This window comes from Dermochelys coriacea, chromosome 1 (genome assembly GCF_009764565.3).
Source record: "Dermochelys coriacea isolate rDerCor1 chromosome 1, rDerCor1.pri.v4, whole genome shotgun sequence".
NCBI classification, from domain to species: Eukaryota; Metazoa; Chordata; order Testudines; family Dermochelyidae; genus Dermochelys; species Dermochelys coriacea.
The window spans coordinates 7,641,879-7,662,564 of record NC_050068.2 but is presented as its reverse complement, the minus strand read 5'-3'; the positions used below and the strand labels follow the sequence as shown (position 1 = coordinate 7,662,564).

The 20,686-nt window shown below is 52.8% G+C and overlaps 1 protein-coding gene across 3 annotated transcripts in view; it reads right to left on the bottom strand.

Annotated features, from left to right (window-relative positions):
* The window catches only part of PDE2A (phosphodiesterase 2A), a 393,111-nt gene that overhangs the window by 90,913 nt on the left and 281,512 nt on the right, over positions 1–20,686 (bottom strand). For all 3 annotated transcript variants that reach the window (XM_038378055.2, XM_038378059.2, XM_043504002.1), the window contains 2 exons: positions 2,664–2,773; positions 1,778–1,833 (listed from right to left, as the gene is read on the bottom strand). In XM_038378055.2, coding sequence (XP_038233983.1) covers positions 1,778–1,833; positions 2,664–2,773 — 166 coding nt within the window. The remainder of the gene's footprint in view (positions 1–1,777; positions 1,834–2,663; positions 2,774–20,686) is intronic.

Genomic DNA, 20,686 nt, shown 5'->3' with positions numbered 1-20,686 from the left:
TCCCTAGCGACGGGGCCAACTCATGAGTTTGTGAAAGGTCAGTGCTTGTTAATCATCTTAATTCCTTTTTAATAAGCACTGGAGAAAATCTCTTGCTGCTCGTCTCACTCCTTAATCCACTTAAACCCTCCTCTCTCCCTGCTCCTTGGGCTGATTAGCAGAAGCCGTGCTCCCCGATGGCATCAGAGCCTTTTCAGGGCCAGGCCAGGAGGTATGTCCCGAGAGGCAGACAGGGCTCTTTGTTAACCTTGCATTTCATCTCGCTGCTCCCTTCCCGCGCACCTCTGACTGGGAGGAATCCACTTCAATGCAAGCATTCAGAAGAGCTCACTCCTGCCAGGCTCCCGGCCCCCGCCAGGCCCATCGCCACAGCCTGCCTGGCACAAGACTAATTGCTACCCCCCCAGGAGCAGCCGGTTGCAGCGCTCCCTCTACCAGCCTGCCAGCCCGCAGCTCCCTGCGCTACACTGTGCGTGCAAACCCGACTGCACGGGAGCAGTTCACCGCGAACGGAGCGGCTTCCGATCCAGAACAGCCCTGCGGCCAGGCGGGACTCCACAGACATAAGCAGGAATCGAACCCCGGTGCTCTCTTCCAAATACACTCACCTACCATCTCCAGCTGCAGTTTAGGGCCTGATGCAGTGCCCAGTGCACCCCCGGGGGGCAGCGGAGACACGCGTATTAGCCAGTACGTGGCTTTGTGGCCCCGTGAGGAGTGGAGCAGGTAGGGGCCCATGCTGAGTGCTCCCTGCTGAGGACGGGGGTCCAGCGATAGCCGATGAGCTTAGCTTTACCTTGATTCATCTCAGCAAGGGGCAGCGCATTCACGCGGACTGTTCCTAACCCAGCAGGGGGCTGATCGGTCTGGCCACGGCCAGGCACTGGTGTGGCCCCGGGGTTCCATTTCCCAGAAGAAAAATGACCGGCCCCCTCCTCAATTCCACCCCTTCGCCTGCAGGGGGAGCCAGGGAGCAGCACATGCCGCTGAGGGCCTGGCAGCAAGGTGCCCTCAGTTCTCCGGCTTCACCTATAGAGGGAGCCAGCGAGCTTCTGTTCCCGTGTCCACGAGGCCTGGGCTTCCCCCGGGCCGCCCCGGGCTGGTCATTGCTAAAGTTAACGGGGAGCAGCGGCAGCCATGAAGGCTGCTCCGGGCAGCCCAGAGATGGGTGGGAAGGCGGTGGCAGCCATCCACCCCATGTACCCCTCAGGAACCAACGCTTTGTATGGCCAGACTTGTGAGATCCGCCTCTCAGCTGGTGGCACCCATGTGAAGGACACAGCTGTGGCAGGGGGGCAATCCTGGGCACCCAGGTATGGAGGCTGCCCTCGCCCTGGCACCCCCAGGGCCCCGCGGTGGGCACATCCCATGAACCGATCAGATACAAGCCCTTTCTGCAGGTGACGGCCACAGGGACACATGCCTGTCAGTCCCCTGCAGGGATGGGCCCAGAGCCCAGGGCAGCAAAACATCCTCCCTTTCCACCTGAGCTAAAGCTCAAGGAGCATGTAGTGGGGTCACGCTCGCCGGGCTGAGAGAAGCCAGCATATCGGTGCTGTGTGGAGCTAAGCAGACGCTGCATTCCACTGTGTAGGTTCCTATGTCGTATGGGGGGCCGGTGGGGGGTTGTGGGACCCGTCTCGAAGGGCTGTGCAATCCTTCAGCGTAGACACCTCTGTATACAAAGGCTGGACCCAGGTTATGTCTTAGCCGCCCAGTTCCTCTGACCTGCCCCCTTCCAGCTTTCTCCCCTTCACACTAGCTCCCATTCACTTACCAGGATGACAGCGACCACCTCCCCCGAGTTCTTGTCCACCAGTGGGTTTATCAACACTGCAAACAAGACAGCAAAGTCAGCCCAGTGTGGAGGAGACGCAAAACTAAGGCGATAATAGGGGAAGCAGGATGGGGACACATGCTGGCATTTGCAGACTTTGTGATGTCTGGTGAGATACCACAGATGGGTAGCTATCCATCCATCCACCTCATGTACGCTCCTATCCATCCATCCATCCATCCATCCATCCATCCATCCATCCATCCATCCATCCATCCCATTTAACCTCCACTCCATCCATCCATCCATTAACCCACCTCATGTACGCTCCTTTCCATCTATCTGTTCACCCCATGTACCACCCTCTCCATCCATTCATCCATCCATCCCATATACCCTGCTCACCATTCATCCAACCCATACACCCCATTATCTATCCATCCATCCCATGTACCCTGCTCTCCATTTCTCCATCCATTCATCCATCCCATGTACCCCCCTCCACCTATTCATCCAACCCATGTACCCCCCTTTCTATTCCTCCTTCCCTCCCTCCCTCCATCCCATGTAGCCCCCCTCATCCATCCCATGTTCCCCTCTCTCCAACCATCCATCCCCGGATCCACCCCATGTACACCTCTCTCCATCCATCCCCCCATCTACTCCATGTTCCCCCCTCTCCATCCATCGACCTATCCCATGTGCTTTGTGGTCTGTCTCTCCCTCGTACCCCACGCAGAGCTGTTGATCGATCTCTCTGTGACCTGCACGTATCACTGCAGTAACTGAGCACTAGTCCATCAGAAATGCAGAGGATGAGACATTAGGACTCCTGCTCCCCCCTCACCTCCCACCCCCACGTTGTCCCACCCTAGCCTCTTCCTACCTTGCTTATCAGGAGGTAAAGGTGCCGCCAGACTGCCCATCAGTTTGCCCTGGAGCTCCGACTGGGGCAGCCCATTGCATCCCACCTGCTTCTGCTTGAGGACGGCATCTCTGGAAGCACAAGAGCAGAAGGCACAGCTCTGAGCCAACCCGGGCACAGATGGCGCTCCAAGGAGAGCTGCTGGAGAATCAGGCGCAGGCTCCCCTAGCCACCAGGGATGGGATGGAGACAGCCTGCCCTGGCCTGGGAGACAGGCACTCTGACTTGGCACCCCTGGCAGTGCCAGAGTGCTCAGAGCTAGCACCTGACCCGCTGGGAACCAGGGCTGAGCGGGGCGCATGGGTGGCACTCCACGTAGGCCAATGGCAATTGCTTCTCTGGCTGGAATTGGGCTAACAAGTTTAGTCTCAGACACGAGCACTAGAGACAGGGCCAAATGCATCACCACGGCTGAACCTTGCCCTGCTTGGGGCTGGAATTCATCCACAAACCCAGATTTGAATTTCAACAGTGGAAAAAGAAGGGGGCTTGAACCCCAACCAACGAGCACTTGAATCAACTGATTGTATCCAATATTCTTGTACTGTTACAGTGGATAAAGTGAGGGCTTTTCTGGAAGCAGGTGACATGCTGGTGATCTGTCTCACTGTGAAATGGCTGTATGAACCCTACATTGATATTATGCTTTTAAGTCTGTGACCAACCAAAGGGAGACAGGAGGGCAGGCAGATCTGTCCCCAGGTCTTCAGTGTAAATTAAGCAGGGTGAAATCAAAACACTGGAAACTCCATTTACATACGGATCGGCAGGGGGCATAGGAAGTCTCCAGGAAGCAAACAACAGCAGGAAACCTTTCTGGCTCTTTTCAGAGTAGCAGCCGTGTTAGTCTGTATTCGCAAAAAGAAAAGGAGTACTTGTGGCACCTTAGAGACTAACAAATTTATTTGAGCATAAGCTTTCGTGAGCTACAGCTCACTTCATCGGATGCATCCGATGAAGTGAGCTGTAGCTCACGAAAGCTTATGCTCAAATAAATTTGTTAGTCTCTAGGGTGCCACAAGTACTCCTTTTCTTTTTCCTGGCTCTTGATATAGAGACATTGGGGTCACATAAGGGGGCAAAAAGACATTTGCATTATCCCTCTCCTGCGGGAAGACAAATAAAGCAGCATTTTGAGGCAGGAAGGATGGATCCTGGCTGGAAAAGCCAGTCACGCAGGAGAAGGCACTGGAAGCTGGGAAACCATCTTGACCAAGAACTTGAGCCGATTACATTGGGGTTTTACTCTTAGAAGCCAGCTTTACTTTTCTTTGCTTGTAACCTTTCCTGTCGTCACTCCTTATACTTGGCATCGCATAAGCCAGTTTAATAAACGTGTTTCACTTTTACTATAACCCCACTCCTGCTGGGAAAGAAGAGTGCTTGTCAAACAGCAGTTAAATTAATCAGTGGCAGTGCCATGATTCCTAAAGGAGCAACAAATGTAAGATCATCTGCGAACGCAGAATGACAGAGGCTGTGCATTGCAGAGAGACAGCTCTGAGCAGCTCAGGCTGGAGCTCCCTGAATGTCTCTGCTAGGCGAGGTTAAGGCAGGTAACATCTCTGTCACGCTGTCTGGAGCGGCTCGCAACCGGGAGTGCAGACCTCAGGGCAGACTGTCAGAACACGGGGTAGACACCCCTAAGCGGCCCTGTGTTCTGTAATTAGATTTCACCAAGCCAGTAACAAATGGGAACTCCTGGGTCACTCTACCAGGCTTACCATGGAGTCACAGCCAGTCCCCTTATACTCTCCAGTCTATCTGGCCATCCAGACAAACTGGACTTTGTGATACATCAAAAATCACACCACCTCAAATTTCTCCCTGTCTCAAGAGACCAATCACTTACCCCAGATCAATCAGTACTCCAGATCTTACACCAAAGACAACACTAGCAGGAAAATAAACCTATAGTAAACTAACTAAAGATTTATTAGCTAAGAAAAAAGATTGAGAATTATTGAGAGGTTAAAGCAGGGAAAACATATTCACAAGTGAGCCACCGCTTGTAATTCCAAATGGTGGCAGTGATGTAATAAACTGCCAGTTCCCCAAAGTCTTTTCAGGGTACCTGGATGGTCTCTGGGGTTCTCTGCTTTGCATCTGGTACCTTTCCTTGTAAGAGTCCAGACAGTCCAGAGAGGAAAGCTCTTTGAATCCATTCTTATATCTTCTTCTGAGAGGAGGCAAGCTGACAGTCTCTCTACCCACTGGGCTTTTCCTTCAATGACGGGGAGTGAGGAAGGCACTTAATCTTTTGACCTCCAACATCACACATAATGGCCCCTTGCTTTGAAATCAGCATTTGCTGTTAAAGTCCTTAAGTCTGTCATTAGCATTTCCCAAGATGTCTTGGAAGGGTTGTTTAGTTACAGGGTACACGCAACGTAAATGTTCGGTATTGCATTCTAACAGGAACAGAGATGTGAAAACAGCACAAATAACATCCCATTCATTTTCATGAAGTTCACACCCCCCATATACCGTTATACAGCTCGCCGGTACTTTGATCGATACTAACACTCAACTGAATCAACCTGAATACACTCTAGCATGGCCTGGTCTGCCAGCGCCGCAGTCTGGACCAGTTTGCTGAGGAGAAAGACAGGCTGGCGTGGCAGGGAGCTGACCCACAGTCATCTCTCCAGCAAAGCTCCCTCGTGCTGAGGCAGAGAGGTAACACTGGGGCCTGCAGCTCCTGCTGTCCCCTAACAGCGTGTTACAATCCCCAAACGCCAGGCTGTCGGAGAGCCAGATCCAAGTCCTGTAGGCTGGCCTCAGCTCTCGGCGGGTCACAGAACCGTAGACTCTGACCCACCCGTGCAGCAGGATCCTAGGACCAGGATCCAGAGTGCTTGCTGACCTGAGTCAGACTGATTTGTGTGTGGACAGAACAGGGGTTTGGGCTCAAACCGGAGTGACCGCTCAGGCTCAGAGTGCAGTGTGCAGAATTCCACAGCGGCGCTCCGGGCTCTTCCAGGATGAACCACTCCATCAATACAGGATCATGAGCTATTTTCAATCTGTGCCCTGCCTGTCACAGTTTTGTCCACTTTAAAGCCTGGCTCATCTAAACTGGTTTGGAGGAGCGCATGTGACCATGTTCATGTGGCCAAACCCTCATCCCCGGAGCAAGAGTGAATGTCTGTGCTAGGTCAAAATCCTGTTCCAGATTTACACCCTGGTCCCCAAGGGGTTTCCAGGAGCAATTTCCTCATTAATTGCATAGAGAGAAATGTAGTCAGCAGTCCTCTAGCAATGGGCATCTCCTTTGTTCTGGAATCTGACAGCCTCTCTCTCCTGGTTGTGAAGATAGAGTCTTTGGGATGAAATGAACTACAATGATTTATTTCTTTTAACATAGAAAAGAAAAACCCATATGCTCGTCTAAGGGGTGACCTGCCCACCTGAAATCCCGCAGGGCTGTAGGACATTTTTGCCTGCAGTTTATCTGTACAAAGGAGACTAGGTGGTTTTTTTTCCACCTAATGCATCCGATGAAGTGAGCTGTAGCTCACGAAAGCTTATGCTCTAATAAATTTGTTAGTCTCTAAGGTGCCACAAGTACTCCTTTTCTTTTTGCGAATACAGACTAACACGGCTGCTACTCTGAAACAAAGGAGACTGCATCTCTGATTCTTGCGTGCACCGGGTCAAAGGCAACCACGGTATTGTTACAATATGTAAGAACCGGCAGGGCAAGGAAATTCTTTTAGCATGCAGTAATTCATCCTTCCCACTAGGGGCAGCACATGCTTGGGTCACCTTTGGGAGGCATGTAGTGAGGGAGGGTGCCCCCTGCAGGCGAGGAGGGCTAGAAAGTTAGCAGCTGAGCAGCCACAGTGTGGCTCTTATGTCTGTGCTATTTAAAGGGCTACCTGCCACAGGCAGTACCGTCCACCTGCAGGAGTGCTGATGACACGATCCATGTCTGAATGGACCTGTCTGCATTAGCAGCCCCTGAGATCCATCACCCCCAGTGCTTACCGGCCCGGAGACGGAGATCGCGGCTTTCCACATTGATTGATCACTGTCTGTGGCTACTGGCTATACAGGCAGCTGTTGCACTGGTGAAGGATGCTGGATTGGCAGCCCGGGAGAAGGATGTGCTCTGGTTCCCTCACGGGCAGGAGAAGCCCCAGGACAAGCGTGGCTGATACCCACCCTCCGCCAGCCTGTCCAGCACTGACTGGGAGGGACCAGCTCAGTATTTCAGTCCCTGGAGCCCAGTCACCGGCCAGGTCTCCGCTGGGAGTGGCCACCAGGAGCTCCTGTTAACTCCAGTTGTGCTGCTGCTTTGGATGGTGGGAACACCCGGTTCCCAAAGGGGGTAGCACCAACTTGTGTCACGTAGGCCTCCAGCCAGCCATCGGGCGGGAATGGCTCTTGCTCGCCCCCGCTGGCTTGGAATTGGTAAAACACGCTGTACTGCGATCCCAGCGAGGGGCCACAGAGCCCCGCTGCCTTTCGCTGGTGGAAACTTTTTCATCAAAATGTTTGCCCAGGGAAAATGGTTCCTTGGACACCGGGGCCATCTCACCAGCCCGGGCAGGGAAGAAAGCTCCCAAGAGCTGAGGAAGTTTGGTCCCTTTCTTCAGCGATGGGTTTATTCCTCAAGAACCAAACCAGCCCAGCGTAAATCAGACAGATTAACGAGGGCCTTTCCCCTTCTTTAGGGCTTTCGTCAATTGCCGAGCTGCTCCCAGCGTGGGTCTCGAGCAGGGCCTGGAGGGTGGCATACACAGGACTCCTCGCTGTCTCGGTCTCTCTCAACTACGCTGCTGGTTGGCCTTTTAGCTAAGGCCTGGGAGTCTCTCAACTCCTCTGCAGCCTCAGACCCACCCCCTGGGATGCAGCTAATTAGCCACAGGCGGCACTAAGCCCACCCGCTGCCAGACCAGAATGAATATTTTCACAGCATTTTGTAGGAAGAAGAAAAGGAGGACTTGTGGCACCTTAGAGACTAACAAATTTATTTGAGCATAAGCTTTCGTGAGCTGTACTTCATCGGATGAAGTGAGCTGTAGCTCACGAAAGCTTATGCTCAAATAAACTTGTTAGTCTCTAAGGTGCCACAAGTCCTCCTTTTCTTTTTGCGAATACAGACTAACACGGCTGCTATTCTGAAACCTGTCAGCACTTTGTAGGGTTGCTGTAAATGTTCTGTTTTTCCCCCCTTATGAAGAACCGGAAACGGAAAACTAAAAAAAACCCCCAAAGTTAAATGTTTGGTTGCCCAAAACTGAAAATGTGCTTTTAAAAGTAGGGTTTGTTTGTTTGTTTGTTTGTTGTTGGGTTTTTTTGGGGGGAGAGAGGGGGGAAATTGGTTTTTTAAAGGAATTTTTTCAGGATTTTCCACAAAAAAAGAATTGGGGTTTTTCAGACTTTGCTCTTGAGTCTTTCTCGAGAAAGGCTGGGGGCGGGGGGAATCCTGTGAGTCACACTGAGCAATAGTTTGAAGAGCCCGTTGGGGAGAATGTGCAGGCTGTGTTGGTATCTTTAGTGGCTTGTTTTAAAATCCTTCTGAAGGTGGCTCTGGGAATAATTGCTGCCGAGCAGGAACGGGAATTCGTTCTGCTGCACTTGATGAGAGCCAATGGGGAGGGGGAAGTTGGTGTTGTCTCCCTTTTATGCATGTCTGCTGCTGGGCACACCCCACAGGTGGCTGTGTATGGATGCAAACCTCTGGGTCGGACTCCTTGTGATTGTCTGTGTGTACGTGACTCTGTGTGCCTGTCTGTGGGGTTGTGTGAGGGTGCAGGTGTGTCTGTGTCTTTGTATAGGAGTGTGGTTGTGTGTAACATGCAGGATCTACACACTGTAAGTCTGGCCCCTAGAAGGGGAACTGGTCAGACCTACGGGACAGTCCAGGAAGTTCACATAAGGACTGGAACGTCCCCCCAAGTCCGGGCTTCCGATTTGCCTCTAGTGCCCTGGCCCCAGCTGGCAGACAGACCTCTTCCTCATGCCCCATGTGGGCTGCACAGCACCTGGTGGAGGAGAGGCGTAGCAGGGAAGGGGTTAATATGCTCCTCTCCACCCACCTGGCTTTGCACCATCTCTGGCTGGAGCAGTGACTGAAATCTCCAGCTGGGCCATGTTCAGTGCAGTCTGGAGCTAGCAGGAACCTGGCTTTGAGCCCCTTCTCCTTCCCTGCAGTCCAGCCCCCAAGCTCCAGCTCTTCCTCTATCTGTCCAGGAATAAGTGACTGGCACGAGGCCATGGCTGCAGCACTAAACCTCCCCCCCACCCCAGCCATCATGACACCCAAGTCTAGGCCTTGGACAGGCTTTTGCATCACGGCCTCTGCACGTCCCTGGGGCATGGAGCCACTGAGCCTCCTGCCCTAGCTTCTAAGAATAGGAGGAACGTGTGCACCATGTGCACAGATGGGTGGGGACAGGAGCATGGGACTGCCAGGAGGTGGCACCATTTGGTGTGGATGCAATTGCATGTGTGATCTCCATGACACAGGGGTGACTCTGGAGTAACCCCTATTGAAATCAGCGGAGTTACTCCACCCACCTGATGGGTATTAAGGTCACTTGCCACTTTCCGTTAAAGACTCTGGTTTCGGTTGCTTCTGACTTTGCCATACTTACACCGTTTGGGCTGAAACGTTCCACGCTGGGGGTCTGCCTCAGGCGGAACCTGGGTGGGAAATTTCAGCCAAAACAGCTCCACCATCCCCGAGAAAAAGACATTGTTTTTGCCCTTGTTAAAAAAACAAACAAACACACCGGCTGCCTTTTCTTTGGCTCTGACCCACTGGCACTGGGGTCTAAGCCCTGGTATTTTGCAGTGTGGACGCAGCTCAAGCTGCAGACCTGAGTCAGAAGGTCTGTGCAGTGCAGTGTGGACACGCTAGCATGGCCATAAGACCCAGCTCCAGCCATTGTAAGCCCAGGTATACAAGGCAGTGTGGACGCTCAAGGATGGCTTGGAAACCCCGGGTCCTATAGACCTGGGTTCACAATGCACCGACCCTCTGTGATGGTACCACAGCCAGCACCCTGCTCTCCGCTGCAAGGTCTAGGGGCTGCTGAAATAATAGAATAGAAACGCAATTGTCACAATAATCCACCTCCCGTCAGCTTGACAAGCTGCTGTTTATCGCACCCTGATTGCCAGCTCCAGCTTTCGACGCGGCCAATCAAGCCCCCGGGCAGTTGCAGCACCAGGCAACGCCCGGGTCCCGAATCCTCATGTGTGACAAGTGTGCAGCCATCCAAAGTGTCAGACTGATCCCCCAGATCGGCCCCAACTGTTGTGGTGCAAATGCATTTCAATGATTGGATAAGAGGGTGGAGTTGGGGGGGGGGGGAGATGGCTGGAAAATCAAAGGCGGGGCTGGGGTTTTGTAAGTTCCAATCTGAGTTTTCAAAATCAAAATAATAATTTAAATGAGGTTATTTTCTTAAATGACTGAGCCAAATTCTGCCGGCAGCTGAGCGAGCTCTGCACCAGATCCCTGGGCTGGAGACATGCGTACCTGTAACCCTACATAGAAAGCTGGGTGTAGAACCCGGGGCCTTCTGCTCTGAAAACCGAAGCGCCTCCCCACTGAGCTGAGAGAGCTCCCGGCTGGTGCAGCCAAAGGGAGACTTTTATTCTGTTTGGGCCCAGCCGCGCTTTGATTTCATTCCTTTGCCTTTTAAAATGACGAGCTGGGCCCATCTCTCTCACACACCCATCCTGCAGCATGCGCGCTGGGAGATTGTGAGCACACATGGACGTCTGGGTGCGTCCGGCCAGGAGAGTGCACCTGTGCTCGGGCCGATGCATGCGTGGGACTTTGAGGTGTGGACCGGCGGGGGGGAGGTGGGCTGTGGATTGGCAGAGGCGTTGGGTGGGTGTTGGTGTCAGGCTGCTCAGCAAGCGCTTGGGACGGCTCCCCAATCACCTCCCGTCATTCCGCGAGCCCTCCCCTTCCCATGGCCCAGATGCTGGCGCGTGGGCTGATGGCTGGCACCTGCCAGTCACGCCAAGCCAGAAGGCATCTCGGCATCGCTGCTCACCGGACATCTCCCTGCAGCGAGCTGCCATCGCCAGCCCCTTCTGGTCCCCCCAGCAGTTTCATGCATGGCCACCTTTCCAGCCCTGGGCTGTGAGCAGGGAGGGGAGGCCCACGGGAGCGTTCTGGGGGCACCTCCCTGTTTGCATAGCAGGGGAGAGGCCGCCCCTCAAGGCCATCTGCTAGTGCCAAGGGGTGGGACGGGCCCCCCTCCAGCAACTGGAGACATGCGAAAGTGGCTATCACCGCACTTCGTTCCCCCTGCAGACTTCCCTGGCTCATGCAGCTGATACCATCTATGGCCACCGGGGTCCCCGGTTCAGATCCCCACGCAACCTCCACTCTCTGATCTCTGCCCTCTGATCCCCCATGTTTGGGGCAGAAACCAAACAAGATGGGAGGCGCAATTTGTGCCTAACGAGCAGCAGATGCCCGCAAGCCTTGACTCCAACAGGCAGCCAGGGGTGCAGAGAGCGGCCTCACCCGCAGGGGGCTCCCCTCAGCTTGGCAGAACTAAGTGTCGTTCATGGCACACGCAGCTGTCCTGAGATCAAGGGGAGCCGTGTCTCTCTGGCTGCTTCACGATGGTTTTCAGTAGAGAAGGGAGTTTCCACCCGGGTTCTGTCCCCATGCCACTCCTAAGGCCTGTTATCTCCCAGGTCAGCAGGAGATGGTCACACTGTGGGGCATAGGACACACAGCCAGGCGGATCAGATAGTAGTAGGGCAGGGCTACAACCCCATTGCCCAGAGGGGAACTGAGGCACAGAGGACATAAGAACATAATGTGACATTATGCCCCATATTCTTCATAGAAATATGCTTATGATATGAATATGGCATAACTAAGATGTATTTTATGCCAGATGGGTCATGTGAGATATCATTGGAAAGGTTATGATTTGCTGACTATGATTATCTTGTTTGTATGCATGTATCATTTCTGTATCTGACATTAGGAATATGAACTATGTAACAATTACAACTGTCTTTGCACCCAGGTAACGCTCACCAGACAGAATGCAATCAGCCTGGAATGGGCCATTAGGAAGGACAATAGGACTTTGAAGATACTAATCTCCAAGCTTCCTGGGATGTTGCTTTGACACTGAAGGGTCATGTGATCATGTCACCTGGTACTGGACACCATCTTGGACTGCTGGTATTTTTCCACTAGGAGGGAGTGGGGATCACACTGGGAAACAAAGGATTCCCGCCATATGTAAATCCTATTTAAGGCTGGGGAGTGAGTTAATCTTCATTCATTCTTCACTGAATCCCCATCCAAGATGACTGCTGGAGACATCGAAGAAACAAAGACAAAAGGGAAGGGGTGGGGAGTATCGAACCAGGGCTGGGAATGGTATCTGGACCGTGAAGGTTATACTTGGAGTTTTAAACTGCAAGCAAGAGCTCTCTGTCCACAAAGAAATTCTGCAATCTGCTTAAAACAACAGTTTGGGTGAGAAATTACTATTTGTCGCCATTTTCTTTAGTGTATAAAGTTTAGTTTGTGTGTTTGTTTCATTTGCTAGGTAATCTGCTTTAATCTGTTTGCTATCCCTTATAATTCCCCTCCAGCACCGCCTCCTCTCCTCCGCCCCTCCAGCACCACCTCGTCTCTGGACGGGCGGAATGAGTGGGCTCAGTGGGATCTGCCCTGCTGGTGGCGCAACAGCCTTCTCTTATGTCCCTCATGCTCTCTGGTAAATTCCCTTCTCCCTCTGACACAGGCCATACAGGGAACTTTTAACTCACTCATTCAAGGCAGGCCCGATAATTGATTCATTTTATGGTGTCGGTTCTATTTTAACACCCCCTCCCCCCCGAATACAGAGACACGTTACTGGAGTGATGGGCGTCCCATCACTCATCACAATAGGTGTTACAGAACAGACCCTGGACAGCACCTGAGGGGCGTGGGTGGAGCTGTGTGAGGGGAGTCCAGGCGGCTGCGGGTCAGGACTGAGAGGTATTGGCAGAGCTGCATGTGGGAAGCCCAGGGCTGGGATAGCAGGGGCTGCGGGTGAGGAGTGAGGGCACAGAGTGTAGGTGAGGGAGGCTTGCCCAGTCTCTGTCCACACTCGGTATGACTAATGTCTGTAAAATAACCTAGAACTGCTGGAAGTTTGCAGGGAAACAGGAGCCATGAACCCTGGGGACCATCACAGCCAGGCCCACAGGGGATGGGGAAGGCTTCCCCGCCAGGAAGGATGGGAGCTGAGTGAATGCTTTTGGAAGCCGTGGTGCCATCAAGGACACAAGGGGAACCTGGAGCTGTGGAACGGAACAGGCCATGATCAGCACCGCCCAGTATATGAGTTTTCACTCAGGGTCCCCGCTCCAGTCAGCACGCAGCAGGTTGCCTTCTTCTTCTTCTTCTTCTTCTTCTTTTTCATGTGGCTGATCTAAATGTAGAGCAACAGCATCATTTTACACTCAGGTGATTAAGCCAGATAATTGCGTCTGGAGTAGTGGAGTGTATCGCTGTGATGCCTCCTGCATATTTGTGACTCAGGCAGAGTCGTTCTGTGGTCCCTGGTCTGTTCCAGGTGACCACAAGCACACACAGGAGAGTCTTTAACTTTCCATCTGTGCAGCAAGTATCCACATCTGCCATGCTTTGGGTGGATGAGGTTTAGGGCTGTCCATGAGCTTTGTGGAAGAGCGAAGCCAGGAATCTTCTGTGTTAGGTCCTTCACGAGGGGTGTGATTTCTCATGAACTCTATCCAGTTTTCCAAGCTTCACCAGGGTCTAAGTCGCCTTGCTGAAAGTTAAATGCATGGGTCCAAAAGGGCTTACATGACTTGGAGCAACGGTGAGGGACATTGTTAAGGCCCTGGTGGATGGGAAGATGTTTGTTTCCCACGAGCCTCTGGAATCCCCACAGGTCCATTTATCGTGGAAACAAGAACAAGTTGATCATCAAAGACCAGAGATTCAGGAGCTAGTGAGTGAGAATATTGGGTTCCATATAAAAGCCCAGCATAGCGCTTTCTAGAGCCCATGCGTAACTCACACAACATTCCCCCGTCTTCAACAGGAGAGCTTCCCCAAGTCATTTCCCCCACATCCTGACTGAAAGCCCCTTTCATAAGATCAAACCTGTCTTCCCAGATTGAAGGACACCCAGGCGTCCCTTCACACCCTGGATACCCAGACCAGATCTTCGATCTGCACCTGAAACCAGCCTGTGCCTCTTCCAGTTAATTTCCTTCTGCTTGCTCTTCATTAGCATCTGACTCAGCTTGCTAACAGACTGCTATTGTGCAGCACACAATACCCAGTGATCCACCCAGGAGATAAGTGTCCCTCCCCTCCTTGCTGGAGAAGTTTGTCTCACGACATGCTCCCTTGGAGTGACCTGCTTTCAGTACCAGGTTGAGACATAGACATGACTCCTCAGCTACACATTATGCGGTGTACATCTCACCATGGAGGGATCGCTCAATGGTTTGAACATTGGCCTGCTAAACCCGGGGTTGTGAGTTCAATCCTTGAGGGGGCCATTTAGGGATCTGGGTCAGAAATTGGGGATTAGTCCTGCTTTGAGCAGGGGGTTGGACTACATGACCTCCTGAGGTCCCCTCCAACCCTGATATTCTATGATCATCAGTGACCTTACATGGCATCATGTTGGTGAACTCAGAGGATCTAGGTACCCCAGGCACCCCTGGGCCTTCCCCTGGTTGGCACCAAGAGGTGCTTGGATTACACCAGGCCTGTGACCCAGAAAGGAGCAAACCACTTTGTTACACTGCTCTGGTACAGATGGGGACCAGCGGCACAGAGAGATCAGGTCACACAGGGAGGCTGGGTCACAGCTGGGCATTGGGGCTAGGTCACAGGAGTCCCACACCAGTGCATTCACCACCTGGCCAGCCTGTATCTTGACTTAGCCCCAAAGGTTGTTACACATGGACAGAATAAGCAAGGGGTGGGGAGAGAGAAATATCTTCTCTAATGTCTTTGAATTAGAGTCGTCTTAGCTCTTACTCCGAGTCACAGTAAGCTAAAAAGGTGACTTTTCAGCCCCTTTCAGGTTTCATTACCACAGCGTGTTGCATTTAACGTCATTCAGTGTCTGTGCTCGTTTGCAATTAGCTGGGGAAATTACAGCTCTTTGGACAAGAGGCGCTCCAGAAGTGGCCCATACAACCCGCCATTGGGAGGGAACAATTAGATGCACCAATGAGAGCGCTCCTTTTTGGGTTCAATCCTCCCGCCTTCTTCCGCTAGCCGCCCGGGGTTCCATTTCCTGGGCCCGTGCCCCTCGGGCAGCCCGCTGTGACAGGGCAAAATGTGATTGCCCGAGAGGCACAGCTGTGGGCAAAACAGGACAATCTTGCGTACATCTCCCAGGCTGCGGCTCTTCTCCTGTTACCACTTCTTATCCTCGCCTGACTGCTTCTCATTAGCGTGCCCCGTTTTGCTGCTCTGAGAGGCCAATGAGACGTGCTGGGAGCATTTGAAGGAGGGAGGGTTCAAGTCAGCCGTGCAGCGAGGGCTGCGGTGCTAAGCCGAAAGCTTCTCCAATGGGGCTGTCCCTCAGGAAGCCGGTGGCAAGGGGATTCCAAGCAATAACGTTGGCACCTGTGTGGCCCCTTGTCATCCATAGAGCACTCTGCAAAGGTGGTGCTGTTATCCCCATTTCACAGGCCAGGAAACTGAGGCACAGAGAGATGAAGTAACCTGCCCAAGGTCACCCGTAGGTCACTGTCGGAGCTAGGAAGAGAATCTAGGGTTCCTGAGTCCCAGCCCTGCACTCACTCTGCTAGGATACAGATCCCCAGTGGCGGGCCCAACAAACCCTGAAATACCTCTTACTTCTTACCCTGTAGATGTGGTCATACTCCCAACCCAAAGATACTGCCTATGGGGGATGCACAACAATGCAATATTGGGAGAACAGGAATCACCATTCCAGAAGAGACAAATAGTTCATCTGATCTGTTATTGTGTTACTCGTGTTGTTATGTCTTCCTAAGCTAGTGAATAAATATCCTGCAACAGGAAGTTCCATCAGTTAACAAAAATAGCCTGTAAGCTCTTTGGGGCAGAGGCTGTATTTTTGTTTGGTGTTTGTACAGTGCTGAGCACAATGGGATCCTGATTTGTGGCTGGAGCTCCTGGATGCTACAGTAACACAAATGAATAATAATAAATACAAAGAAGTATTTCCTTGTATTCAGATCTGATGCCTTAGTTTCCAGATGCCATCTTGGGAGCTGCAGAACCACCATCCATGTATGGATAGTTGCAATCACCGTGTGAGATAGGTCATTATTAGCCCCAGGCTACAAGTGGGAAAATGAGCCACACCGGGATGAAGGGACTTGCCCAAGGCCAGACAAGCAGGCAGTGGCAGAGCTGGGAACAGACCCTTCATCTCCTAGCTAGTGCCACGAGACCAGATGAGTCAGGTATTTGTAAACCTGGAGCTATGTAGAAGCTGAGGCCCAATGTTGGGGTGCCTGCAGGCTTAAGGGGGCACACTGGGAAGTTAATCTTCGGGCTACCCCATGCCAGGCTGCCGTGATGGTTAGCACTGTGGAAATTAACAATACAGGAACACCGCCCCCAACCCACAACTCACACCTGGATCCACCCTGCCTGCACTCGTTTATGCTCGTCCACCCCCCCCCCCCGCTCATTAGCTGACCAGGCCTGGATCCTGACCTCATGCCCTCCTGGCCCTGGGGAGGGCTGCTATCCCAAGTGCCCACACTGGGCTGGGATGCACATGGCCCGTGGACGGGTGACGACTCAACAACCGGGGGACCCATCGACTCTCTCGCTATGAAAAACTACATCCAGCTTCTTCTTTTGCTCTTCGAAAATGCTCCTGGGTCTGGTGACTCAGGTGACATGAGCTGTGGGAGGTCTCAGCTCTGTTCCAAGCAGGCAGATACTCACCTCACCATTCCCTGCCTGGCTTTGAACCCAGGACTTTTAGTATTAAAAGCATCTGGCGCCCTTAGTGAATGGAATTACATTAGCGCTCAGTCACTAAATTCATCTATCTTTAGCTTAGCTACTCAGCCGGCCTCTATTTACCAGTAGTGGAGCATGTCACAGTCTTTAATGTATGTATCCTCACACCCCCCTTTGAGGCAGGACAGTGCTATTATCCCTATTGTATAGATGGGAAACCGAGGCACGAAGCATCTAAGCAACTTGCCCAGGGTCACACAGGGAGTCTGTGGCACAGCAAGGACTTGGGTTCAAGTCTCCAAAGTTTCAGTCTAGCTAGTGTCCTAACCTCCAGATCATTCTTTGTCTCTGCATGGACCTTTCCATCCGCTGGTAGCAGTAGTAGGTGCTTGCCCCCTGCGGACCAGGGAACATCACGCCCAATGTGCCAGAGTGTCACATCCACATTGGAACTGGTCCCATTCATGGAAATCTCAGCGGAGTGGCCCCGCTCTGAACCGACCATCAAGAAGCACAGCGCTCCTGGGCCCAGGCAGTGAGCCAGCAGGGTTAGCCTGCACTGAGGCTGCACGTCCCATCCCTGGTCTGTCCTTTAGCATCCTGAGCTCTCAATCTGGCACTAAACCCAGCGGTAAAGAGCCAGGAGCTGGATTAGGGTTCATCTGCAGCACTGCAGCCCACGGGTTGCGAGATACATGGGACACCTGCCTCAAGTTTGTAGCTGCAACTGACCCAATAAACTCCCCCTACCCTGCTCCGTCCAACCAGCAGCGCCAGACAGCGGGATTTGCAAAGGGAGATTAAAGCCAGGCTGCCCCTCCAGACGCCACGTGCTGTGGCTTTGTTTTTCATTTGGAAGAACCCCGAGGGTGCTTGGCGGGGGCAGGATGGGAGAGACACAAACCGCTAAGACACTTGGGTGGGATTCGTTCCTTTTCATGGTCAAGTTTCAATTTGTCTCTGGTTCCGTCTGATCTGGTTTATGCAATTAACGGCGGCTCATTGAGGATATAAAGGAGATGAAAGAGGCCCAGATGGAGCCAACTGGCAAATGAATCAAGCGGATCAATAGAAACGGTCTCTGATATTTACCCAAACCATCACTATTTCCTTTGTCTTTCCTTTTATACCCGCATAGCCGCACGCTCCAGTCTATGGACACATTCCCCCGGCCCACACGTGCGGCTCATGTGAATATTAACAAGGCACGGTCACTCCCACAGACACCTCCATGGGCCTTCCGACATGGAGTCGCTTCGTCCCCGCTCCCCTCAAGTCGAGAGAGCAAATTAAATCTGGTTTTTTTAGTTTGGACTTTGTCATGATCTGGGCTTCGGGTTTTTCTTTGTTGGAATCCGCTTCTGATCCCTGCGTGGGGAAACGGAAATGAAGAGTGGGGAAGAGAGGGGACATCAGTTTCCATGGGGATAGTAGGACTGTGGTAATAGAAATTATTTTGTTAAATGAGCCAAGAGGCCCCGACTGAGCTCGGAGCCCCATTGTGCTAGGTGCGGCGCAGACACAGGATCAGAGAAGTGTCGAGCTGGAAGAGACCTTGAGAAGTTGTCAAGTACAGCCCCCTGCGCTGAGGCAGGGCCAAGTAAACCTAGACCAGCGCTGACGGGTTTGTCCAGCCTGGTCTTAAAACCTCCAGTGACGGAGATTCCACAACCTCCCTAGGAAGCCTGCTCCAGAGCTTAACTCCCCTGAGAGTTAGAGAGTTTTTTCTAACATCTGACCTAAATCTCCCGGACTGCAGATTAAGCCCATTGCTTCTTGTCCTACCTTCAGTGGACATAGAGAACAATCAATCACTGCCCTCTTTATAACAGCCTTTAACGAATCTGAAGACTAATATCAGGTCCCCCCTCGGTCTTCTTTTCTCAAGACTAAACATGCCCAGGGTTTTTAACCTTCCCTCCCTGCTCAGGTTTTCTAAACCTTTGAACATTTTTGTTGCGGTTCTCTGGTCTCTGCAATTTGTCCGCGTCTTTCCCAAACTGGAGACAGTTCTCCAGCCGAGGCCTCACCAGAGCCGAGTCAAGTGGGACATTGATCTCCCGTTTCTTGCATACAACACTCCTGTTAATACATCTGTGATGCTGGCAGGCCGGGTGCCAGCTCATGCCAAGATCCTCATGTCTCAACTGGACACAAACAGAGCTGGAATCCGTCTGGCTCATTTGTGGGGTGATAGTGATGAAATAGGTATAAGAACTGTAAGAAAGTGTCTAGTGTTTAGACTATTGAATGCTTGTGAGTTGCTGCCTGCATTGATCCTACAGGTGATGTCTGTGTTCCAGAGGCTACGTCTACACTATGCAGCTTTTAGTGACACAGCTGTAATGAAATACTTCCACCCCCAAAGAGCGGCATTAGCGTTGTCCGCAGGAAAGCTCTCCTGCAGATAAAGCGCTGTTCACACCAGCGCTTGTCGTTGACAAAACTTGTCTTTTGGGGGCGTGTGTGTTTTTTTTACACCTCTGAACAACAAAAGTTGGCATTCACAAGCCAGCTAAGCCCCGATGTGCCCCACAATTAACGCCTGCTTGAAACCTGGCATCCCCAGTGAGTGGGGACCCTCAAACGAGGTTGACGGATGCCTGTTTCACCCGTGAGGCCCGGCCCCATAGCGGGCCCTGAGCCAGCCTAACACCTGATACCTGCCACACTAGGGGAACCGGGGGCAGCACACAAAAGACAGCAGGGGGGTGGGGGTGGATAGGGAGACCCATGGGGAGCGTGGCAGAGGGATGGAACGAAAGACAGGGCAAGAGAGAAAGGTTTGGCTGCTAAGGCATGACTGACCTGGACGGCTGCTCTGGCTTAGGTGCTTCACCCCAGGGTCTGGATTATCTGGGCACCTGGCGCGGGTTCCACTGGGCAGCCGCCCACCCAGGATTAGGCAGTGCAAGGCTAAGCAGAGCAATGCTGAAGCACCTCTGAGGACCTGGGCCTTACCGTGTGACATGAGTGGCAAAGGAAAGGTCATTATCCCCATTTCCAGATGGGAAACTGAGGCAGAGCTCAACCAAGGGACTGGCCCGAGATGGCACAGGGAGGTCCTGGCAGGCTGGATTCCAAAGGTCTTTAGGCCCCTGAAGCTACAGATAGGGCAGAATTGGGTGCCGAGCTCACCGATTTCAATGGCACTTAGCGGCCTATCTGCAGCTTTGGCTTGTGAAAATCCTGCCTGGCGCCGACCTGCATCTTTGGTGCCTAAAGCCCTTGGGAAGTCTGGTCCTGGGTACAGATCTCCCAAGCCTAGCTCAGTGCCTCGCCCACAAGCCCCGCCTTCCTCTCCAATTCATGCTCAGACATTAACGTGACCTTAATAACCCACTTCCCGCTTTGAACGGCCTTTGCACACCCCCTCCCTTCCGAAGTCAGGCTCCGGCTCCCATTTTAAGCCCTCACAGACTTTTAAATGCAATGCTGTCCCAAGCCAGGGCAAAGCTCTCCTCTCTGGTCTGCGCTACGAGGTGGGCACCAGTGAGGACAGTGCCAGCGTGGATACAGCCGCTTCTCACTCCAGCTCCAACGAGGGGAGAGCAGAGATAACTCGATTAACTCGTCAGGGGAGACAGATCCGGAGTGACGATGGGACAATCTGGAGTCACTAACCCAGTTTTCTGCGCTGTTCTGCTTCGCACAGTTAAACTGTCAGCAAGGCCCTTTTTCAAGCCAGCCTGGCCTCCTGCTAGCACGGCCGCCTGCAATGGGCTCCAGGCTGAGGGTTGGCACCGGCCTGCCCCAGAGGGACCTGGTTCAGGGGGGCGGCCGGTGGGAATAGGTTGGGATGGACTCAAGTCAGGCCCTAGTAGCCAGGTGTTCCAAGGGCATCATTCTGCCCGATCCCAGCAGGCTTGGCTCGTCCTCTCTCCCAGTGGAGGCACACTGAGGGCAAAGCACAGCGAGATCTGCCGTACCGCGGGAGGACGCCGTGGGGCAGGGTGGCTTTCCCGCAGCCCTAGGAAGCTAAGGCGAGAAGATGGAAGAGATGACCCACCAAGCTGGGGGTGCGGATGCCTCT